A 24,102-nucleotide genomic window follows, 5' to 3' on the forward strand; every position below is an offset into this window, starting at 1 on the left:
ATTCCACAGATTCACCATCCTCTGACTAAAGAAATTCCTGTTTATCTCCTTCCTAAAAGAATTATTTCTAAATCTAAACGTCCTTTAATTCTGAGGCTATGACATCTCGTCCTAAACTCTCCCATTAAACTCTCCACAACTACTCTATCCAAGCCTTTTACTATTCAGTAAGTTTCAATGCGGTCCTCCCCCACCCACTTCATCCTTCTAAACTCCAGAAGTACAGGCCCAGTGCCGTCAAACGCTCTTCATAACTCATGATCATTATCATGATACACAAGATAAACTTGATTTATAAGTGGCATCCCTGCTTGATGCAGTTTTTATTTGTTCTACAGTTCTGAGATGTTCTACAGTAAAATTGCATTGCATCAGGTTATATCATGGTTGCTTTTTCACAGATTGATAACCTTAACATGTGCATTTTCATTCATTTCTTTCTGGAGCAACAAAGCATGGGTTCTTATATTTTAGGATTTGAGAAGTTAGGAGCTTTTTTCTACAATATTTGTCTTTTATAAATGGAAGTGAAATATGTGTTTTGGGGAACTCATCCCCCATCGTTGATTTTTGGTTCTATTTTATTTCAGGCCGATATACCCAATAGATTTGAAATGAAACTGCATCGAGGCAACATTCTTGAGGAGTCGTACAGACGAATTATGTCCCTAAAGCGACCAGATGTGTTGAAGGCTCGACTGTGGATAGAATTTGAGTCAGAAAAAGGACTTGATTATGGAGGTGTTGCAAGAGAGTGGTTCTTTCTTTTATCCAAGGAAATGTTCAATCCTTACTATGGGCTTTTTGAATATTCAGCCACGTAAGTATGGGAAGTAAAGAAGCCTGCTAGTTTTTCGAAAAATGTAGCTATACATCTATAAGCAGCTGAGGTAGGGGAGTCTAAAACCTAGAGGGTATAGGTTTAAAATGAGTTGGGAGAGATTTCAAGGGGACCTGCAGGGCAAGATTTTATACAGACGGTGGAGGGTATATGGAGTAAGTTGCCAGAGGAGGTCGAAGGGTACACATAGCAATGTTTAAAGGACATTTTAACAAACATATGGAAAGAAAAGGTTTAAAAGAATATTTGCCTAATGCAAGACTAGCTAAAGTAGTCATCTTGGTCCGAATGGATAAGTTTGGGCAATGGGTCAGTTTCCTTGCTGTATATCTCTGACTTCAGGTTTAGATTTTCACTGCCCTTTGTGTGAAGAAGCATGGCCTGATGTCACCTTGATTTCCTAAACTTCCACCAAAGATGCATATTTGCTCCCTATGCTGCTTTCAACACACTTCATTATCTTAAAAACTGCAAAGGAAATTATTTTTTGATCTTAAATAATTAAGAGAGCAAGTATATCCTTGAATAATTTAGTTGAGCGTAGGTTAATTCCCGGAATGGCGGGACTGTCATATGTTGAGAGACTGGAGCGACTAGGCTTGTATACACTGGAATTTAGAAGGATGAGAGGAGATCTTATCGAAACGTATAGGATTATTAAGGGGTTGGACACGTTAGAGGCAGGAATCATGTTCCCAATGTTGGGGGAGTCCAGAACAAGGGGCCACAGTTTAAGAATAAGGGGTAGGCCATTTAGAACTGAGATGAGGAAAAACCTTTTCAGTCAGAGAGTTGTGAATCTGTGGAATTCTCTGCCTCAGAAGGCAGTTTAGGCCAATTCTCTGAATGCATTCAAGAGAGAGCTAGATAGAGCTCTTAAGGATAGCGGAGTCAGGGGGTATGGGGAGAAGGCAGGAATGGGGTACTGATTGAGAATGATCAGCCATGATCACATTGATTGACGGTGCTAGCTCGAAGGGCCGAATGGCCTCCTCCTGCACCTATTATCTATTGTCTATTGAGTGTTCAAACTGGTTTGAATTTTTGTTGGATTAATGTTTAAAATTGTTGTGTTTTAAAATGCTGACCAGAAATAAAGGGACACCAAAATCTGTATCACTTGGGTTTTGTCTGTAACCCATGAACTTTAAAATAAAATCTTTCATAGAGTCATACAGCATCGAAATGGTCCCTTCGGCCAACCCCATCCATGCTGACCAAGATGCCCATCATTATTCAGCTTTTAATTACTCTTCATACCCCTAACAAGTAATTCATTGCTTTCTTCTGTATTTTAAACTTAACCTTTTTCAAAAAATATTTTCATACAGAGATAACTACACACTTCAGATCAACCCAAATTCTGGCCTTTGTAATGAAGATCATCTTTCTTACTTCAAGTTCATTGGGCGTGTGGCTGGAATGGCAGTGCACCATGGCAAGTTACTGGATGGTAAGTTATAATTTAATTATGTATCAGTAGAATTGGAACTTAATCGACTTGTTAAACCATTAAAAAAAATGCTGGAGGAATTATGAAAATCAATTGTTTTGCAAAGCAAAATTGGTTACAACATTGGACAGAGTTCTATCTCCTGCCCTTGTTCATAACGCTGCACCTTTTCATGTTTATAAGTTCTAGGAGCTGAATTAGACCATTCAGCCCATCATGTCTACTCCACCATTTAATCATGGCTGATCTATCTTTCCCTCTTAACCCTATTCTCCTGCCTTCTCACCATAACCCCTGAGGCTCTTACGAATCAAGAATTTGTCAATCTCTGCCTTAAAAACATCCATGAATGGCCTCCACAGCCTTCTGTGGCAATGAATTCCACAGATTCACCACCTTCTGACTAAAGAAATACCTCCTCATCTCCTTTCTAAAGGTGCGTCCTTTTATTCTGAGGCGATGGCCTCTAGTCCTAGAATCTCCCACTCGTGGAAACATCCTCTCCACATTCACCATATCCAGGCCTTTGTTTTCCTTTCTGATACTTTTCTAACTCCCTTCTGAATTTTTACAGTTGAATCTGCCCCTGTCAGTGGTTTTCATGCCCTTGAGCAAAAAACAAAGTGGTGGAGGATCTCAGTGGGTCAGACTCATCTGGGTGTTTGGTGGGGGGGTGGGAATAGACAATGTTTTGGGTGGGGATTATTTTAACACCTTGACTCCCACTGTAGGAGCCATTTGTGTTGGTGCTGGCTGCTTTAGCATATAATATTATTTTGTCTAGATAGATCTTACCGTATTATTTGGACACTTGGGGGCTGTCGTTAGATGAATACATATATGGGCATAATGGACTGGGAGGAGCCAGAACTAGGTGGTATATCTGGAGACACAGGGACTGGGAGGAGTTAGACACGGGGAGCTTGGAGAGGTACAATTCTTACCAGACCTGCAATGAGAGTTGTGGACAGATGGGGAGAACAAAGCAGCCAGCTATGACTTGAATGTGAAATAAGTACAGCCTGGTATGTTCAACTTTTTGTTTGTACAACTACTTCAATAAGCAACTAATTAAACTGGAAAAACGACTCGAAGATCTCTCCATCGAGGTTTGCGTCAAGATCGATCACTCCCACTCCCCGTGGAGTAATAGCAATTAGAATAGAGTTTACTGGAAAAGACTAGTTGCTATTACTCCCACTTTTGGTTCTTTCACCAGTTGCTTTCATTCTATGCCCCTAATTCTACACCACTTTTTTTCTATCTTTACCCATAATGCTTTTGAGCACTTTTGTCATATCTCCAAAAATCCTTTTCCAGGGAGAGAAAACCTCTCCAGCCTGTCCACCTAACACCTCCATTCCCAGGTATCACTAAATGCTGGAGTAACTCCAGCATTTTGTGATACCTTCGATTTGTACCAGCATCTGCAGTTGTTTTCCTACTCTCATTCCCAGAATTATTTTGATTAAATTTTCTTAAGCACCCTCTCCAAAACCTTTACACCTTTCCCAAAGTGTGACACGATACATTGCAGTCCAAAAGAGTGTTCAACGTGACTTGCATGTAGCCCAGGATCCTGTAAGCTTTCTTTAAACACTCTTTGGCATCTTCATAGAGTCATACAGTGAGGAAACAGGCCCTTCGGCCCAACTTGCCCTCACCAGCCAACCATGTCCCAGCTACACTAGTCCCACTTGCCTGCGCTTGGTCCATATCCCTCCAAACCTGTCCTATCCATGTACCTGTCGAACTGTTTTTAAATGTTGGGATAGTCCCAGCCTCAACTGCCTTCTGGCAGCTTGTTCCATACACCCACTTTGTGTGAACAAATTCACACTTTGTGTGAAAAAAATTAACCCTCTGATTCCTATTAAATCTTTTCCCCTTCACCTTGAACCTATGTCCTCTGGTCCTCGATTCCCCTACTCTGGGCAAGAGACTCTGTGCATCTACGTGATCTATTCCTCTCATAATTTTGTACACTGCCACTTTCATTATATCTACAACATTTCTGTTCTTGCATGTCTTTTAGAATTATGCCTAGTTTATATCACCTCTTCTTTTGACAAAATGTAACACTTCAAATATCTTAATATTAATTTTGTCTGCCACCATTAACCAATTCCACCATTCTGACTATATCTCTTTGAGGTCTATTGCTGCCCTCTTCACAGTTCAGTATGCCGCCAAGTCTTTTGGCTGCATGCTTTGAAATTGTATCCTGGGCACCTATGTCCAAATCATTCATTTAAATGTTAAGGATAACAATGAACCTTGAACTGGTCCCTGGAGAACCCCATTGTGTAATTCCATCCAGTCCAAAAACAAATTATCACTACTGCTCTCTGAGCTAAAAACAAACTGCTCAAGCTACTCAGTGGGTCAGGTAACATCTGTGGAATGAAGTGGACAGACACCATTTTGGGTTAGACTCTTCATCAATCTGAAGAAACATGCTGAGCCAAAACATTGTCTGTCCATTTCCCTCCACAGATGCTGCCTGACCCATTGTGTACATCTATCGCTTCATTGTTTGCTCAAGATTCCAGCATCTGCACTTTCTTGTGTCTCTTCTGACTTCTTCTTTGCTTCCTCTAATTATTAAATTTTCTCTTCATGCTGATAAAACCTCTTTTATTCCATTTTAATATTGTACTTACTATGTGACAACTTGTCAAATGCCCTTTGGCTGGTTATATTTTCCATTCCAACTATATTTCAAGAACGAGATCTGGGTGTCCTTGTACATCAGTCACTGAAAGTAAGCATGCAGGTACAGCAGGCAGTGAAGAAAGCTAATGGCATGCTGGCCTTCATAACAAGTGGAATTGAGTACAGGAGCAAAGGGGTCCTTCTGCAGTTGTACAGGGTCCTGGTGAGACCACATCTGGAGTACTGTGTGCAGTTTTGGTCTCCAAATTTGAGGAAGGCCATTCTTGCTATTGAGGGAGTGCAGCGTAGGTTCACAAGGTTAATTCCCGGGATTGCGAGACTGTCATATGCTGAAAGAATGGAGCGACTGGGCTTACATTCACTGGAATTTAGAAGGATGAGAGGGGATCTTATTGAAACATAAACATAGCACAAAAAGTAAGGAGATTTGTGTTTGGTAGATTATTTCTTTGTTGTAACAATGCTTCTTGGCAATAAATCTTATACCGTTGGAAAGCCTGTTTATTTCCCTTTTAAATGGTGCCACATTTGTAAGGAACATGCATTTGTGGGATGAGCAGCAGAGCTGAGTATGTGGGTTGCGCCCATGAAAAATCTGCCAAATCTTCTCTGCCAATGCCAAACAGCTTATTCTGCCATTGACTCTTGTTCGGTGTTGTTTGGTGGATTGGATGATTGAAGTCTGAAGAAACAAGACATATTGGCAATTTAACAATTTATTCATTTAATAAACAGGAGCCTCAGTAGCGTGTGGAAGAACCATACACAGCCACAACAGCCTGGCACCTCCTCCTCATGCTGGTCACCAGCCTGGTCACACACTGTTGTGGGATGGCATCCCATTCTTCAACCAGCATTTGTCGCAAGTCAGCTAACGTGGTTGTGTTGGTCACTCTGGCACGAACAGCACGCCCAAGCTGATCCCACAAGCGTTCAATGGGGTTGAGGTCAGGATTGCTGGCAGGCCATTACATCCTCTCCACTCCCAAATTCTGGAGGTAGTCTCTGAGAAATCCTGCTCTGTGGGGGCGAGCATTGTCATCTTGGAGGATAGAGTTTGGTCCCAGACTGTGGAGATATGAGATTGCCACTGGTTTCAGAATCTCATCTCGATATCTCTCTGCATTGAGATTGCCTCCAATGATGACAAGCCTCATTTTTCCAGTGAGGGAGATGCCGCCCCACACCATCACACTGCCTCCACCAAAAGATGTTACTCTATCGGTGCAGCAATCAGCATAGCGTTCTCCGCGTCTTCTCCACACTTTGACCCTATGATCCAACTGCCGTAGGCAGAATCTGGACTCATCGCTGAACATAACATTCCTCCACATGTTCAGGTTCCAGTGCACGTGTTGCCGACACCAGCGCAAACGGGCTTGACGGTGAAGGGCAGTCATGGCAGGCCTCCTGGCAGCACTATGAGACCGGAGATCGGCTGCGTGCAGTCTGTTCCGAATTGTCTGGGCAGAGAGCCGTCGGCCAAATCGTCCTGCAAACCTTGACTGCAAATCTGTAGAAGACAGCCTACGGTTCCTAAGTGCTGACAGGGTGAGGAAACGGTCTTCTTCGGGTGTCGTCTTCTTGGGACGCCCACTTCGCGGCCTGTTTCTGACATCCCCAATTATATGGAACTTGGCCTTCACTTTGGAGATGGTACTAGGGCTCACTCCAAATAATGCCGCAACTTGGTTTTGCGGAACACCAGCTTGAAGTTGCCCTATCGCACGGGCCCTATCCAGATCAGTCAAACATGGCATGCCGATTCTTGGAGCAGACACCTACTGACCACTGTAGAGGGCCCATGCTCACAGATGCTGCCAATCAGGTGCCAATCAGGCACCTGATTGTCAGCACCTGGGGGTACCAGAAGCTCAAAACAAGAGTCAATAGCAACAGCAGAATAAGCTGTTTGGCATTGGCAGAGAAGATTTGGCAAATTCTTCATGGGCGCAACCCATATACTCAGCTCTGCTGCTCATCCCACAAATGCATGTTCCTTACAAATGTGGCACCATTTAAAAGGGAAATAAACAGGCTTTCCAACGGTATAAGATTTATTGCCAAAAAGCATTGTTACAACAAAGAAATAATCTACCAAACACAAATTTCCTTACTTTTTGTGCTATGTTTATAAGATTATTAAGTGATTGGACACGCTAGAGGCAGGAAACATGTTCCTGATGTTGTGGTAGTCCAGAACCAGGGGCCTCAGTTTAAGACTAAGGGGTAGGCCTTTTAGAACGGAGATGAGGAAAAACATTTTCACCCAGAGAGTTGTGAATCTGTGGAATTTTCTGCCTCTGAAGGCAGTGGAGGCCGCTTCTCTGGATGCTTTCAAGAGAGAGTTAGATAGAGTTCTTAATGATAGCGGAGTCAAGGGATTATGGATAGAAGGCAGGAACAGGGTACTGATTGTGGATGATCAGCCATGATCACAGTGAATAGTGGTGCTGGCTCGAAGGGCCAAATGGCCTACTCCTGCACCTATTGTCTATATTTCCCTCATTGACCCCTATCTGTTCCCTTGTACCCTCTGAAGTAATATAGACATGATTTTCCCCTTAACCAGCAAAAGCAGCTGTCCACTGTTGAAATCCCATTTGTAATAAGTATTTGCTAATTCTGATCCTGGTTATTGTTTCTGGAATTTTCCTCAACACCAACATTGATTTTAATTGGTCTGTAGTTACTTGGTTGATCATTGTACCCTTTTTTTGAACAAAGGTGTAGAATTTGTCATTTTTCAGTCCTCATGCACCACCCCTGAATCTATAAATGTTTGGAAGAATGTAGCCAGGGCCTCTGGAATTTCCTCTCTCCCTTCCCCCAGCAAGGTGAGTTTATTCCATCTGGAGTAGGTGATTTTATCTACTGTGTGAAACACTGAACAATAATTTTAAAGTTGATTTTATAGGTATAAAGGAGAAAATAATGTATCTGAAACGAGACAGACACTCTTGCACAGTCGAAAAAACAATGCATTTTGAAACAATATACATCTATATTTGTTAAATAAATATAGACTCAGCACCACACTTCTCAGTAGAAAAAAGTTAGTAGAGAATAGCTCCGTTACCTAATAAAATAAATCTTGGTAAATTTAACTACAGTTGTCAAGATCCCCAAAAAACAATGGCAAAAACGCACGGCAAACAATACAAGAAACAGCTATTAGATACAAGCTGTACATTCCTTTCTGCCCTTTCACCAATTTTTTGATTGTGTGTTGTATTTAGTAATACATGAAGGTCTCCATCCACTTTACTCACTTGTCTGTTGTTCATTCATTGCTATCTTGATACCCCACTTGAGATAATTCGGAAATCGATTTGCCCACTTTCCCTCCCCAATCCACTTGACTATCAATGGGTGAAGATGCTTTGTGAGTTTACATTTTTCCACTGGGTGGTTTATTTACTTTTAATTTGTTCAATGAAATTTGACACCATGACTTCATATCTGTTTATTGATGGATTTTTATTGAATTGTTAGATGTGAGGGAAGATCCTAATTTAAATAAGAACAAATCGCTTTCATTGAAAATTGTCGAAATTGCAAGATTTTGTGATTGGATGTGATTTGTGATCGCAAAGCAAAAATCTGCAAATTATTGGAAATTTGAAATAAAAACACAAAACTGAGGCAGCAGAATGGAGAGAGAGAAGCTGCTAAAATTTCAGATCATTTCAAAAAAGTTAAAAAAGTAATAAAAAAATTAAATATATTGGGAGCACGTAAATAAACGTGAAGGATATGTAATGTGAAGTTTCTTTGATTGAGGCCACGGGACAATGCACTCAAACCAGACCAGATGGCTTCAACTTCACCACGCGATAGAGGCACTTTTCATGTTCCTGCCAGGCAACAAAGTCATGTGTGCAAATGTTGTTATTATTTCCCTTGCTGGTGAAAATCACAAGGTTTACTCCAGGCAATAAATGACTGTTTTTGACTGATTAAAATTCAGGCCTAATAATCATTTGAACTTTCATCTAATTCATTCATTTTGTTTTCATTTCAGGTTTCTTTATCAGACCCTTTTACAAGATGATGTTGGGAAAATCCATCACACTGAAAGATATGGAGTCTGTAGTGAGTACAAAAACGCCACAAAAGTTACTCCCTGTAACCAGTCGTTTTCATCAGTAATAAAATACATCCTTATTTGTAAACTCTTGAAGCTTTAAACTGCGGAATTGTTTGATAATTTGCTGTGAATTTGTACATTGATGTAAATTTATCTTGATTTTCCTTTTCTCTCTCTCTCTCTCTCTCTCTCTCTCTCTCTCTCTCTCTCTCTCTCTCTCTCTCTCTCTCTCTCTCTCTCTCTCTCTCTCTCTCTCTCTCTCTCTCTCTCTCTCTCTCTCTTTCTTTCTCTCATTTATACATAGCCGCTGCTCTTTTCTCCTGGTGATGGATGGCTTCATTGTCATGTGCTGTGCAATATATTACTCATAAGTACAACATGATAACATGCTGATAAATTTAAAATGACTAAATATTTTGTGCAGGGCCTGGATGGCTAAGACATTAAAAAACATTTTTTAAGTTTTAAGTTTTAAGACCCTCGACTGAAAATTTTGTTTTAAATGGAATGTTGGCCTTCGGAAAATGCTGGAGTCAATTATAAAAGACGAAATTGCTGAGCATTTGGATAGCAGTAACGGGATCGTTCCGAGTCAGCATGGATTTACGAAGGGGAAATCATGCTTGACAAATCTACTGGAATTTTTTGAGGATGTAACTAGGAAAATTGACAAGGGAGAGTCAGTGGATGTGGTGTACCTCGACTTTCAGAAAGCCTTCGACAAGGTCCCACATAGGAGATTAGTGGGCAAAATTAGGGCACATGGTATTGGGGGTAGGGTACTGACATGGATAGAAAATTGGTTAACAGACAGAAAGCAAAGAGTGGGGATAAATGGGTCCCTTTCGGAATGGCAGGCAGTGACCAGTGGGGTACCGCAAGGTTCGGTGCTGGGACCCCAGCTATTTACGATATACATTAATGACTTAGACGAAGGGATTAAAAGTACCATTAGCAAATTTGCAGATGATACTAAGTTGGGGGGTAGTGTGAATTGTGAGGAAGATGCAATAAGGCTGCAGGGTGACCTGGACAGGTTGTGTGAGTGGGCGGATACATGGCAGATGCAGTTTAATGTAGATAAGTGTGAGGTTATTCACTTTGGAAGTAAGAATAGAAAGGCAGATTATTATCTGAATGGTGTCAAGTTAGGAGGAGGGGGAGTTCAACGAGATCTGGGTGTCCTAGTGCATCAGTCAATGAAAGGAAGCATGCAGGTTCAGCAGGCAGTGAAGAAAGCCAATGGAATGTTGGCCTTCGTAACAAGAGGAGTTGAGTATAGGAGCAAAGAGGTCCTTCTACAGTTGTACCGGGCCCTGGTGAGACCGCACCTGGAGTACTGTGTGCAGTTTTGGTCTCCAAATTTGAGGAAGGATATTCTTGCTATGGAGGGCGTGCAGCGTAGGTTCACTAGATTAATTCCCGGAATGGCGGGACTGTCGTATGTTGAAAGGCTGGAGCGATTGGGCTTGTATACACTGGAATTTAGAAGGATGAGGGGGGATCTTATTGAAACATATAAGATAATTAGGGGATTGGACACATTAGAGGCAGATAACATGTTCCCAATGTTGGGGGAGTCCAGAACAAGGGGCCACAGTTTGAGAATAAGGGGTAGGCCATTTAGAACGGAGATGAGGAAGAACTTTTTCAGTCAGAGGGTGGTGAAGGTGTGGAATTCTCTGCCTCAGAAGGCAGTGGAGGCCAGTTCGTTGGATGCTTTCAAGAGAGAGCTGGATAGAGCTCTTAAGGATAGCGGAGTGAGGGGGTATGGGGAGAAGGCAGGAACGGGGTACTGATTGATAGTGATCAGCCATGATCGCATTGAATGGCGGTGCTGGCTCGAAGGGCTGAATGGCCTACTCCTGCACCTATTGTCTATTGTCTATTGTCTATTGTAACAAGAGGAGTTGAGTATAGGAGCAAAGAGGTCCTTCTACAGTTGTACCGGGCCCTGGTGAGACCGCACCTGGAGTACTGTGTGCAGTTTTGGTCTCCAAATTTGAGGAAGGATATTCTTGCTATGGAGGGCGTGCAGCGTAGGTTCACTAGGTTAATTCCCGGAATGGCGGGACTGTCGTATGTTGAAAGGCTGGAGCGATTGGGCTTGATACACTGGAATTTAGAAGGATGAGGGGGGATCTTATTGAAACATATAAGATAATTAGGGGATTGGACACATTAGAGGCAGATAACATGTTCCCAATGTTGGGGGAGTCCAGAACAAGGGGCCACAGTTTAAGAATAAGGGGTAGGCCATTTAGAACGGAGATGAGGAAGAACTTTTTCAGTCAGAGGGTGGTGAAGGTGTGGAATTCTCTGCCTCAGAAGGCAGTGGAGGCCAGTTCGTTGGATGCTTTCAAGAGAGAGCTGGATAGAGCTCTTAAGGATAGCGGAGTGAGGGGGTATGGGGAGAAGGCAGGAACGGGGTACTGATTGAGAGTGATCAGCCATGATCGCATTGAATGGCGGTGCTGGCTCGAAGGGCTGAATGGCCTACTACTGCACCTATTGTCTATTGTCTATTGTCTATAAAGCAATATTTGAAGTATTTTAATCAAAATTTAACAGTGTTAACTAGATTTAATTTCAAAAGATATTAAGTATTCTTTCATTTCTCCCACGTATATTTAGTTCATGGAGATTATTTACCAGTTAAAGATGTTGAGTGGAATGGAATTCATAGTTTATGAATATCCAGTTATATAAAGCCTCGATATCATAGTCAATATGTTGTGAACAGCCTGATTTCCATTGTATTTATTTGCCTTTTTACATAATCCTAATTGAAACCTGCATAACTCGGCACCTTTTGCTTTGCAAATTAACAGCGCAAGAGGGAAGAGCATTGAACAATTAATGCAGGGCACCCAAGCGAAGCTGTCAAATTCTGCCTTTGATTTCTCAGTCATCTTTCTTGTTTAGAACACTAAGTGCTGGAGTAACTTAGCGGGTCAGGCAGCATCTCTGGAGGACGTGGATAGGCAACGTTTTGGGTCAGGACACTTCTTCAGACTGATTGCAGGAGGGGGAAGAAAACTGGGAAAGAGAGGTGGAGGCAGGACAAAGCATACCACGGCATAGGTGGATATAAATGCAGGTGTTTTTATAGGCAGATGGGTGGACAAAGACCAGAGATGAACAAGAGACAAAGGGGTGACGATGAAATGTAAAGCCAGGGTTCGTGGTGAAGGTTGAAGGGGGCAGGGTGGGTGGTTGTGAGGGAATGGGGGGGAGGGAGGGGGGGGGTGTGAGGAGGAGGATGGGATAGTGGATGAAATAGATGCACACATGGGTGGGCGGAAGCACAGGAAAGAGAGGGGGGTGGGAAGGTGAAAGGGTGTGAGCTAAAATTTAAGAATTTTATGTTCATACAGTTGGGTAGTTTGCCACGTGCAAACTGGAGGAACAGCATAGCTTCCAAGATGGCGCCCAACACAGGCAACTATTTGCGTGCTAGCCACAGAAGCATATCTACAATCAGATATTACAATTGCTCCAGTATCTCGACTCCCACAGCAACATTTCTTACTTTAACCATGATATCTATGCACTGTAAATGGCTTGATTGTAATCATGTGTTGTCTTTCCGCTGACTGGTAAGCACGTGACAAAGCCTTTTCACTGTATCTTGGTACACGTGACAATAAACTAAACTGAACTGAACTGGCAATCTTTTATCTCCTTTTAATTTCTAGCTGTTGTCCATGCATCTGCCAATCAAAATCCCCCTCACCTGTATCCACCTATCACTTGCACCAACCCCATCTATCTTTTCCAGCGTTCACCCCCCCCCCCCCCCCAACTACTATCAGTCTAAAGATGGGTTGCAACTAGAAACGTTGTCTATCCGTGTCCTCCAGAGATGCTGCCTGACCTGCTGTTACTCTAGCACTTTGTGTTTTACACAAGATTCCAGCATTTGTAGTTTCTTGTATCTCTATCTTTCTTGTTTGTTGTAATCTATATAGGATTATTGGGCATCTGTTGGTATTCGTTCCTGGTAATTATGATATTTCAAAGTGGGACATCTCGTAGAGCCGCTGTTTCTGCACCAGAGACCCAGGTTCAATCCTGACCTCTGCTGCTGTCTGAGCGGAGTTCGCACGTCACATTTTGACCATGTGTTTTTTTTCTGGGTGCTCCGGTTTCCTCCCTCATCCCAAATATGTGCAGGTTGGTAGGTTTTTTAGATTTAGATTTTTAGATTTAGAGATACAGCGCGGAAACAGGCCCTTCGGCCCACCGAGTCCGCGCCGCCCAGCGACCCCCGCACATTAAAACTATCCTACACACACTAGGGACAATTTTTACATTTACCCAGTCAATTAACCTACAGACCTGTACGTCTTTGGAGTGTTAATTGGCCTCTGTAATTGTCCTTGATGCGCAGGTGGGTAGTAGATTTAGGGGAGAATTGATAAGAATATGGTGCGAATACAGATGGAATTAATGTAAAGGGGTACTTGAACGGGTACTTTCTGTCTACTTCTAACTCTGCTCTGATTATAGATCACAGTTCAAGAGCTTGTCAGGGATTTACCCTCATCATTGCCATAAATAAAGTATTTTTATTGGGACAGCAAATTCCATAATATCCATTAATCACTCTTATTGAAGAACCAATTCATGTTGTTTAAATGCTGAACCACCCAGGGCTCTACAGTAGTTACTGTCTTTTCACTGGCGCATCGTTTAGCATTTGTATCAGAGAAGCTGCTGCCACTCTCTGCAGGCAGCACAGTGGCGCAGCGGTAGAATTGCTGTCTTACAGCGCCAGAATTCCGGGTTCGAACCTGACTACGGGTGCTGTCTGTACGGAGTTTGTATGTTCTCCCTGTGACCACATAGGCTTTCTCTGGGTGCTCAGATTTCCTCCCACATTCCAAAGACGCACAGGTTTGCAGAGTAATTGGCTTCTGTAAATTGTAAATTGTCCCTAGTGTGTAAGATAGTGCTAGTACGGGGAGATCGCATGTCAGCACGGACTCGGTGGGCTGAAGGGGCTGTTCCCACGCTGTATCCCTAAAATTCAAAAGTCTAAAGCCGAAAAGGCTAAACAAAAAGAGCATGGAACTCCTCCAAGCGTCATCAGAACCACAACACTGGTGTACAAAGCTGGAGTGCTTTGCACAAGCTTGCATGGTTGGATATCATGTACAATCTGCGCACATTAGGAACAAAGTTTTAGCACATTGCTGTTTACATCACATACTTCATATCAAATGTCACCAGAGAGGTTCTTTAGAGAACAAATTTACCGAGTGAGAAAATTGCACTGGTTGGACTAGATGAGCAGATGGGGGGGACGTTGCACACTGTAGCAGGAGGTATCAGAGGGACTGCCACAGGATTTCCATCCTTCACTCAGGATACACATGAGTGAGAAACAAAGGCATTTCCTGACCTACATGGTGAAGGATCAGAACAAGTGGCATCATTTCTGTATCAGGGTATCAAAGTCCAGGATAGGAATTGGCTGCATCAAATTGGAGAAGAAAGAAAGCAATTTCTGAAATTTTCAGTTGTGACACAAGCACTTGCAACAACTGCAGTAGATCACTGAAATCTCAGAATGGACAATTTAGTCATGTGGGATATTGCATCTTAGTCTGTAATATTCATGGTCTCCTGCAGACTTGAATTATATCTGGTTTAAATATTAGGCTTGGGTTGAATCATGAAATTAATTGATAGAATCAGTCATTGCAGTCATTGATTATCCCCTTTACATGCAACATTGACCTTTAGTTCTTATTGCATTGTTTTAGGATGGTGAATATTTCAATTCTTTAAGATGGATTCTTGAAAATGACCCGACTGAGCTGGATCTCAGATTTTGCATCGATGAAGATAATTTCGGACAGGTATGTAGACATCTAACATCGCTGGATTTCAGGGATACAATATTTCAAGGAAGTTGTCATAAGATAATTTATAAATGATTGAGTTTTTGAAAAGTCCAATAATAATTTATATTAAAGCTCAAACTGGTAAATCTTGTTTGAGCAATAGAATGTTTTCAGCAAATTTGAATGAATCATTTTGATAATCTGATTGCACTGATATCTTGAGAAGTTAACTGGCTCTGGTCAAAATAAAGTCCTGGCATTACAATCGACAGGCCATACATGAAATGTACAGAATAGTGAAAGGCTTGGATAGAGTGGATGTGGAGAGGATGTTTCCACTAGTGGGAGAGTATAGGACTAGAGGTCATAGCCTCAGAATTAAAGGACGTTCTTTTAGGGAGGAGATGAGGAGAAATTTCTTTAGTCAGAGGGTGGTTAATCTTTAGTTTAGTTCAGAGATATAGCGCGGAAAAAGGCCCTTCGGCCCAGGAATAAGCAGGAATTTCATTAGTCAGAGGGTGGTGAATCTGTGGAATTATTTGTCACAGAAGGCTGTGGAGGCAGAGTCAGGGGATATATCGAGGCAGAGATAGATAGACTTGATTAGTACGGGTGTCAGAGATTATGTGGAGAAGGCAGGAGAGGGGGTTAGGAGAGATAGATCAGCCATGATTGAATGATGGAGTAGGCTTGATGGGCCGAATGGCCTAATTCTACTCCTATCACTTATGATCTTACGAAATGCAAACCTTAGATTTGCAAATATATTGTGAGACTTCAAGTCTTATTGATCGACAGGTGGTGATTATCATTCTGTTCCACCTTTAAACTCCATGTGGCATCAACACTCTGACCCTGTGCAAGCCAGAGCTGGTTATTATTGCTTTACCATTGTCGCATTTACTGTGACAGGGAAAAACTTTGTTTTGTGTGCTTTATAAGTAAACCATGCGTTATAAACATACATCAAGGGGGTGTGAGAGAGAAAAAGAAACAGACTGCATAATACAGCGTTAGAGCAACAAAGTGATGAGAAATAATGTGCAATGGCTGCAACAAGATAGTTTGGAAGATCAGGAATTCATCTGTAAAAAAAGTATTTCTTATTTTCAATAATTGTAATAGTCTTTATATATATCTGAACGTGAGAGATATTTAAAAACTATTGAAAATCAGTGACAACTTTGACAGCAGACAAATCTCCATCTGAGCTTCACCCTACATCAACTGGGGGAAGATCCAGAGGATGGGCCACTGGACTTTGCTACCTGAAAACAAGTTGCCATCTTGTCTAACACCCCTCGACTTAAAACATGGTGGGCCTCCAAAATCAGTCCTGGTAAGCCAGGGCCCCGAAGTGGCATTTCAGTGTCAGGTCCAATAACACAAGACGGTTGCCAAGTGGATTGATGCACTGGTTTCTCGTCATGCGTGTGGAGGAGTGACCTTAATTGTTCATACCATCTAGAGAACAGTAGGCGATGTTTCCCAGAACCATGATCCAACTGAGCCTGACCATGATAATTTAGCTTTCTTGTGACATCTGCTGACGAGAAATAGTTTGCTTTATGTATGATGCAGCGCAGAATGCCTTTATTGATCTTGATGACCATTTTTTGCTGCAACTCCATGAAGAGGTAGCCCACAGTGACCACTCTAGTTCAGTTTATTGTCACGTGTACCGAGGTACAGTGAAAAGCTTTTGTTGTATGCTAACCAGTCAGCAGAAAGACAAACCACGATTACAATCGATCCATTTACAGTATACAGATACATGACAAGGGAATAACGTTTAGTGCAAGGTAAAGTCAGCAAAGTCTGATTAAGGATAGTCCAAGGGTCACCAATGAGGTAGATATTAGTTCAGCACTGCTCTCTAGTTGTAGTAGGATGATTCAGTTGCCTGATAACAGCTGTGAAAAAACTGTCCCTGAATCTGGATACCCATGCTGCTAACTAAATATCTCCTCGCTGTACGATTAATGCTTCCAAGTGTTCATTTCATTAAAATAAATTAAATTTAATGCATGATACACGAGTCTGAATGTTATTAATTATAGACTGCCATTTTCTGCTTGAGTATCATCAGCTTGTCAGCCTTTCTGTTGTGCAGCTTCACTCATTTGGCTTGTCCTTCATAGACCTATCAAGTGGATCTGAAACCCAGTGGTTCAGACATGGTGGTTACCAATGAAAACAAAAGGGAATACATAGAGTAAGTGAATGCATATTTAATTTAATAGTCCTCCCCCACCTTGCTGAAATAGTTTCTCACTATTTTTACTGCCATTTCTCATTAATACCTTGGAAAATGCTGATCAAATCACTAGTTTGACCGGGTGGCGCCATCAGCGATGGCAGCCTCGCCAACAGTCTGTCTGTCTTTTTGTCTTTATTGTTATTTTTAGTGTGTTTTAAAAAGTATGTGTTAATGTTCTCTGGTTTGTTTTATGTGGGGGGTGGGGGAGAGGGTCAGGGGAAACTTTTTTCAATCTCTTACCTTGCCGGAGATGCGATTGTTTTCCGCATCGTATCTCTGGTCGCTCTGGGGCCTAACATCATGGAGCAGGCGGCCTTGCTCGAGACTGACTTTGAGCCCAACCGCGGGGCCGTGGACTTGCCATCGGCGCCCGCGACCCCTTGTCTGGGATTGACGCTCCAACCGCGGCCTGCGGATTTCAACATCGAGGAGCTCGCTGTCTCGGGTAGAGACTGACGTCGGGAAGCTCCAAAGTCGCAAGAGGTTCGACCAGCCCCGACCCGGGGCCCGATCGCCCAGCGCGGGGGAGCTGAGATCTCCCCGATGCAGGAGCTTGATTGCCCTGATGTGGAGGACTTGACCGCCGGCTGCGGGAGCCAAGATTGCCCCGACAATGGAAATGTTCGAGGACCCCGACCGCGGGAGAACAAAGAAGGGAAGAGATTGAACTTTATTTGCCTTCCATCACAGTGAGGAATGTAGGGGAGTCGCTGTGGTGGATGTTCATGTTAAAAATTTATTTGGGTGTCTTGTTGCTCTTTATTGGTATGACTGTATGGCAAATCAAATTCCTCGTATGTTGCTAAAACATACTTGGATAATAAATTACTATTATGATTAGGATTATAATTAGTTAACCTAAATTTAATGAAATGTGTCAGTGTAAATCATCCTCATAACTTAACCATTTGCATCCTAATATGAGTTTAGTAAAGATAGACTCCCTCCAAGGACTAGATGTTCTTTCTAATGTTCAATAGTCCTTTCTTGTCACATGTACATTGTGGTACAGTGAAATTTGATTTTACCTGACAGTCATACCAAAAAAAACAATGATACAAAGTTACATAAAAATTAAACATAAACAGCCACCACAGTGGCGTGCCCACAGCCATCAGTCCAATGTTCGGGCCACACACACGTAATGTGGTGGCCATTGTTGCACCGAATGCTATCGCTCTCTCTGCAGTCCCTGTCCGCCCGAGCAGTCAGAAAGCCGTCCCCACTCGCACCAGATTCCAGACGCTCCCATGGCGCGATGTCCCCGCAAACACCGAGATCACTGCACTCACGGCACTCCCTCCGAGTCCCCACCAGCGCAGGCAGCATCCATCTTGCTTTCGATGACCTTACATTCCTCACTGTGATGGAAGGCGAATAACTTTTACCTTCTTCCTCCTTAGAACTGTTCAGAGAACTCCACGTGTAGTCGAAGGAAAGTTTTTTATGGTTGTAACTTAACTGTTTCAACTCTCTTATATTAGTCCTCTTGAGCCAAAATTCCATCGGGATTTTTCATAATCACTCACACCAGCCCTTGGCATTTTACTGATGATGAACTTGGAACCCAACATTTTGTCTGCCAGAGTTTTGAACTTTTGATCATTTAGTCAATATTCATGTCCATTAATAGGAGCAGAATTAGGCCATTCGGCCCATCAAGTCGACCCCGTCTTCACACCTTCAAATTCAATTCAATTTTATCTTTTTTGTTCCAATTAGATAAATTGATTTGTCTCATTTTGCCTGTATGGCCCATTTGCCATTTTCCTGTCTTTCATTTAATCTAATAAAATCCAGAAATTTCCTGATACTGTTTGCTTGGATAAATGGTCACTGAATCTCCAGTGTTCTCACCTACTTCAAAATCTTAGGATGTAAGCATTATAGCTCTGGCAGTTCTTTATTTTCATCTGACTTTTTTTCATTAGCTTTGTTGATTCTGGTGGGTCCCTCTGTTGATTTGGATTTACTTCATTGTTTTTTTTTGTGTTCTTTCATTTTCTTCTTCTGTTACACAACCAGGCTTTCTTTATTCTGAACTTGTCAAAATTTCCTTTAACTGCAGTGGCAATTATTTTGAAAATTGTAATTGAAATAAGGGATGTTTCTGGCTTTCATTCCATAAGAGATGTTTCTGGCTCTCATGGTCGAAACAAAACTATGATGATTTTTTTTCTTCACCACAAAATGTGCTTCTCTGAAATTAGTGTCTGCATGCTCAATTTGTCATCTTCATTCCATATTCAGAGGGATTGTTATAATAAATTAGTCACAAAAATAATAAGCAGCATTTGATCCATCTGTATGACTCTTCGATTGTCAACTTAAGTACCTGGTTGATCCTTTAATTTAGTTTGAGATACAACTTGGAAACAGGCCCTTCTGCTCACCAAGTCCATGTTGACCATCAATCACCTGTACACACTAGTTCTATGTCATCCCACTTTTACGTCTACTCCTTACACACTCGGGTCAGTTCACAGAGACCAATTATACTACAAACCTGCATGTCTTTGGAATGTGGGAGGAAACTGAAATGCTTGGAGGAAATCCATACGTCACAAGGAAACTCAACATAAACAGCACGAGGTCAAGATTGAACCCAGGCCTCTGGTGTTGTGAACTAGCCACTTTATCAGCTGCACCACTGCCAACTTCATGTCATCACTTATCAGAATTTGGTTCCTACAAAATTTTAATTTGCAATATTAGTTATGCTTTGTTATAAAGCACAGTTTTATGGTAATTGTCCTCAGCTTATCTTTGATCAGTTAATGTTTATGATAGTTTACCATGAAATAGTTCTCAAATTTAGTATATTTATTTTCTCATTAGGGAACATGCATATTACTGTAGGTCATACCTCATTTTACTCCCTTTTGATTTGTAATGACCAGCAATTTTACCACCGGGGGGCGCCGCACGATGGCTATTGCTTTGCGGGTCATATCTCCGGTCGCTCTGCGGCCCCTCATTGTGGAGCTGGAGTCCTTGCCTGGGACTGACATTGAGCCCCCGCGGGGTGTGGACTTAACATCTGAGCGTGCGATCCCTTGCCTGGTATCGACTCTCCAACGTGGCCTGCGGACTTTAACATCGCGGAGCTCGCAGTCTCGGGTTGAGACCGGTCGGGAGCTCCAAAAGCCGCACGAGGTTTGACTCGCCCCGACCCAGGGTCTGATTGCTCGTTGAGGAAGAGCTGAGATTCCCCCCCACGATGCAGTAGCTAGATCGCCCCGACGAGGAAGGCCTGCCGCCAGCTACGGGAGTCAAGATTGTCCCGTTAACGGAAGGTTAGAGGCCCCTGACTGCTGGAAGACGAAAGAAGGGAGAGATTAAACTTTTTTTCGCCTTCTATCACAGTGAGGAATGCGGAGGAGTCACTGTGGTGGATGTTCATGTTAAAATGTATTTTGTGTGTCCTGGTGCTTTTTATTGTTATGACAACATGGCAAATGAAGTTCCTCGTATGTTCCAAAACATACATGACTAATAAAGTATTATTGTGATTGATTGATTGATTCCTCATTATTCAGTCCTTTGATTTCATATACTTCACACTGGTTCCCTACACAAGTTCGGTTTCTTTACATACCATAGTTTAGAAATTCAAATGATGAATGATCAATTTTAGATGATGCTCATTCCTTCAAATTGCTGAAACTATAAGTAAACTGAAGAAAAAAATTGAGTAGAGTGAATTATTTTTTAATTGCTTTTACCTTGTGTCTCATGTGCAGCTTAGTCATCCAGTGGAGGTTTGTTAATCGGGTGCAGAAACAGATGAACGCCTTCATGGAGGTAACTGGTTATTTTTGTAATATAGAACTGAGCATTTATTTTGCACTGTATTTCCTATGCCTACAGCTGCTATTTTTATCAAGGACTCTTGAGCTATTGACTGTAGAATGGAATGTTAACGCAAGTTTCTGTCCCTGTACTTAACGTTCACAAAGTATTACAGCTTTCTATTAGAAAAGTCATAACGTCATAAGTATTAGGAGCAGAATTAGGCCATTCGGCTCCTCAAGTCTACTCCGCCATTCTATCTATCTCTGATGATCTATCTCTCCTCACCTCATTCTACTGCCTTCTCCCCATAACCCCTGACACCCCTGCTACTAAATGTTATATTTTCCCTAGAAACAGGTTTGATGTTCCCTTTCCGCAATATTAAGGTTTAAATCTCTTTAATCAAGGCTTTGGAGACGGTTGATTGACATGTCGATCAATATTATAAGTATTAGCAACCTTTGGGTCAGAAAAAGCATTCATCGGCCACTAGGTGGTGCTCTTGCCCTTGCATCACGTGGCTGACAATTATGATTTTATTTCAATTAGTTTTGCAGTAATATTAAATGGTGTTTCCTTTGATCTCAAATATTGGTGCAAATAAAAAAGGTTGATGTGTAAATATGGATCAGATTGTTTCAGCAAGCTGGTCAACATTAATTATTTCTGCTCATTGTCAGTAATTTGTGAAAGGTGCCTTTCATCGGTAAAATCCTTTCCAAGGCAATATAGTTTTTGAATGGTCAAATGGCAGTTTCCATTTTCAATATTTTTTGTGACTGCCCTTAAAAATTGCAAAGTAGAAGCAAAGCACCACTTCATAAAGAGTTCAGAAGACAACTTTTGCTTTTGTCCAGCTCTTAACTTCCTTTCTCGCAGCTAATTAAGGTCATAAGGTCATAAGGAACAGGAGTAGAATTAGGCCATTCCACCCATCAAGTCTACTCCGCCATTCAATCATGGCTGATCTATCTCTCCCACCTAACCCCATTCTCCTGCCTTCTCCCCATAACCTCTGACACCTGCACTAATCAAGAATCGATCTATATCTGCCTAAAAAATATCCACTGAAGGCCTCCACAGCCTTCTGTGGCAAAGAATTCCACAGATTCACCACCCTCTGACTAAAGAAATGTCTCCTCATTTCCTTCCTAAAAGAACGTCCTTTAATTCTGAGGCTATAACCTCTAGTCCTAGATTCTCCCACTATTCTGTATATTTCAATGAGGTCCCCCCTCATTCTTCAAAACTCCAATGAGTACAGGCCCAGTGCCGGACAGACGCTCATCATAGGTTAACCTACTCATTCCTGGGATCATTCTTGTAAACCTCCTCTGGACCCTCTCCAGAGCCAGCACATCCTTCCTCAGATATGGTGCCCAAAATTGCTCAATATATTCAAAATGCAGCCTTACCAGTGCCTTTTCGAGCCTCAACATTACATCCCTGTTTTTGTGGACAAGCCCTCTTAAAATAAATGCTAGCATTGTGTTTGCTTTCTTTACTACCAATTCGACTTGCAGATTAACTTTTTGGGAATCCTGCACCAGCACTCCCAAGTCCTTTTGCACCTCCGATTTCACCCCATTTAGAAAATAGTCTATCTTAATCACTGAGAATGGAAATTTAGTTGAAAAAAGCTGATGCACTTTACAAACATATTGTAAATTATTAATGCCTATCTAATTCTGGTCTCCCAATGTCTGTAACAAAAATAGGAGCTGTCAGTTTGATTATATAAATATAAAAATAACCAAAATGAACTATATGGTGTATTCACAATTTTTGTACATGTGGTGATACTTTTCTCTTTCATTAAAATTTCATTTTCAGGGCTTCACGGAACTCATTCCTATTGACTTGATTAAAATATTTGATGAAAATGAACTCGAGGTTAGTATTTTATTCTTTCCAGTATGATCTTGAATAACTGCCCTAAACCCATTCCTCAACTCTTAAGTATTTGACTTACCAGGGAGTTAAATATATTCTTTCAAGCTTCCCTTAACAAATTTATTCTTGAATTCATTGAGAAATGCAATGCAAATTTACAATATACATTAATGACTTAGATGAAGGGATTAAAAGTTACATTAGCAAATTTGCAGATGACACAAAGCTGGGTGGCAGTGTGAACTGTGAGGAGGATACTATGAGGATGCAGGGTGACTTGGACAGGTTGTGTGAGTGGGCAGATGCATGACAGATGCAGTTTAATGTGGATAAAGGTGATGTATCCAGTTTGGTGTTAAGAACAGGAAGGCAGATTATTACTATTGAGGGAGTGCAGCATAGGTTCACGAGGTTAATTCCCGGAATGGCGGGACTGTCGTATGTTGAAAGATTGGAGCGACTGGGCTTGTATACACTGGCATTTAGAAGGATGAGTGGGGATCTTATTGAAACATATAAGATTATTAAGGGATTGGGCACGCTAGAGGCAGGAAACATGGTCCCGATGTTGGGGGAGTGCAGAATCAGGGGCCAAAGTTTAAGAATAAGGGGTAGGTCATTTAGAACGGAGATGAGGAAAAACTTTTTCACTCAGAGAGTTGTGAAGCTGTGGAACTCTCTGCCTCAGAAGGCAGTGGAGGCCAATTCCCTGGATGCTTTCAAGAGAGAGTTAGATAGAGCTCTTAATGATAGCGGAGTCAAGGGATATGGGGAGAAGGCAGGAACGGGGTACTGATTGTGGATGATCAGCCATGATCACGATGAATGGTGTTGCTGGCTCGAAGGGCCAAATGGCCTACTTCTGCACCTATTGTCTATTGTCTATAAATAGATCTTCATCTGGTTGATGAAGACAAATTCAGATTGTGATTGGCCAAAGCTCTATGTATGTAAAATCATGAGAGGAATAGATCGGGTAGATGCACAGAATCTCTAGCCCAAAATAGGGTAATCAAGGACCAGATGACATAGGTTCAAGGTGAAGGGGAAAATATTTAATAGGAATCTGAGGGGTAACTTTTTCACACAAAGGGTGGTTGGTGTATGGAACAAGCTGCCAGAGGAGGTAGTTGAGGCTGGGACTGTCCCAAGTTTTAAGAAACAGTTAGACAGGTATATGGATAAGAAGGATATGGACCAAGCGCGGGCAGATGGGACTAGTTTAGCGGAGACATGTGGCCG

The 24,102-nt window shown here is 42.0% G+C and overlaps 1 protein-coding gene across 5 annotated transcripts in view; it reads left to right on the plus strand.

The window, feature by feature from the left end:
• nedd4l (NEDD4 like E3 ubiquitin protein ligase) overlaps positions 1–24,102 on the plus strand; it is a 353,057-nt gene that overhangs the window by 311,105 nt on the left and 17,850 nt on the right. For all 5 annotated transcript variants that reach the window (XM_078425166.1, XM_078425251.1, XM_078425340.1 and 2 more), the window contains 7 exons: positions 591–820; positions 2,173–2,294; positions 8,995–9,065; positions 14,832–14,927; positions 17,054–17,127; positions 20,916–20,976; positions 22,801–22,860. In XM_078425166.1, coding sequence (XP_078281292.1) covers positions 591–820; positions 2,173–2,294; positions 8,995–9,065; positions 14,832–14,927; positions 17,054–17,127; positions 20,916–20,976; positions 22,801–22,860 — 714 coding nt within the window. The remainder of the gene's footprint in view (positions 1–590; positions 821–2,172; positions 2,295–8,994; positions 9,066–14,831; positions 14,928–17,053; positions 17,128–20,915; positions 20,977–22,800; positions 22,861–24,102) is intronic.

The sequence above is a fragment of the Rhinoraja longicauda genome, chromosome 1, assembly GCF_053455715.1.
Source record: "Rhinoraja longicauda isolate Sanriku21f chromosome 1, sRhiLon1.1, whole genome shotgun sequence".
Taxonomy (NCBI): Eukaryota; Metazoa; Chordata; class Chondrichthyes; order Rajiformes; family Arhynchobatidae; genus Rhinoraja; species Rhinoraja longicauda.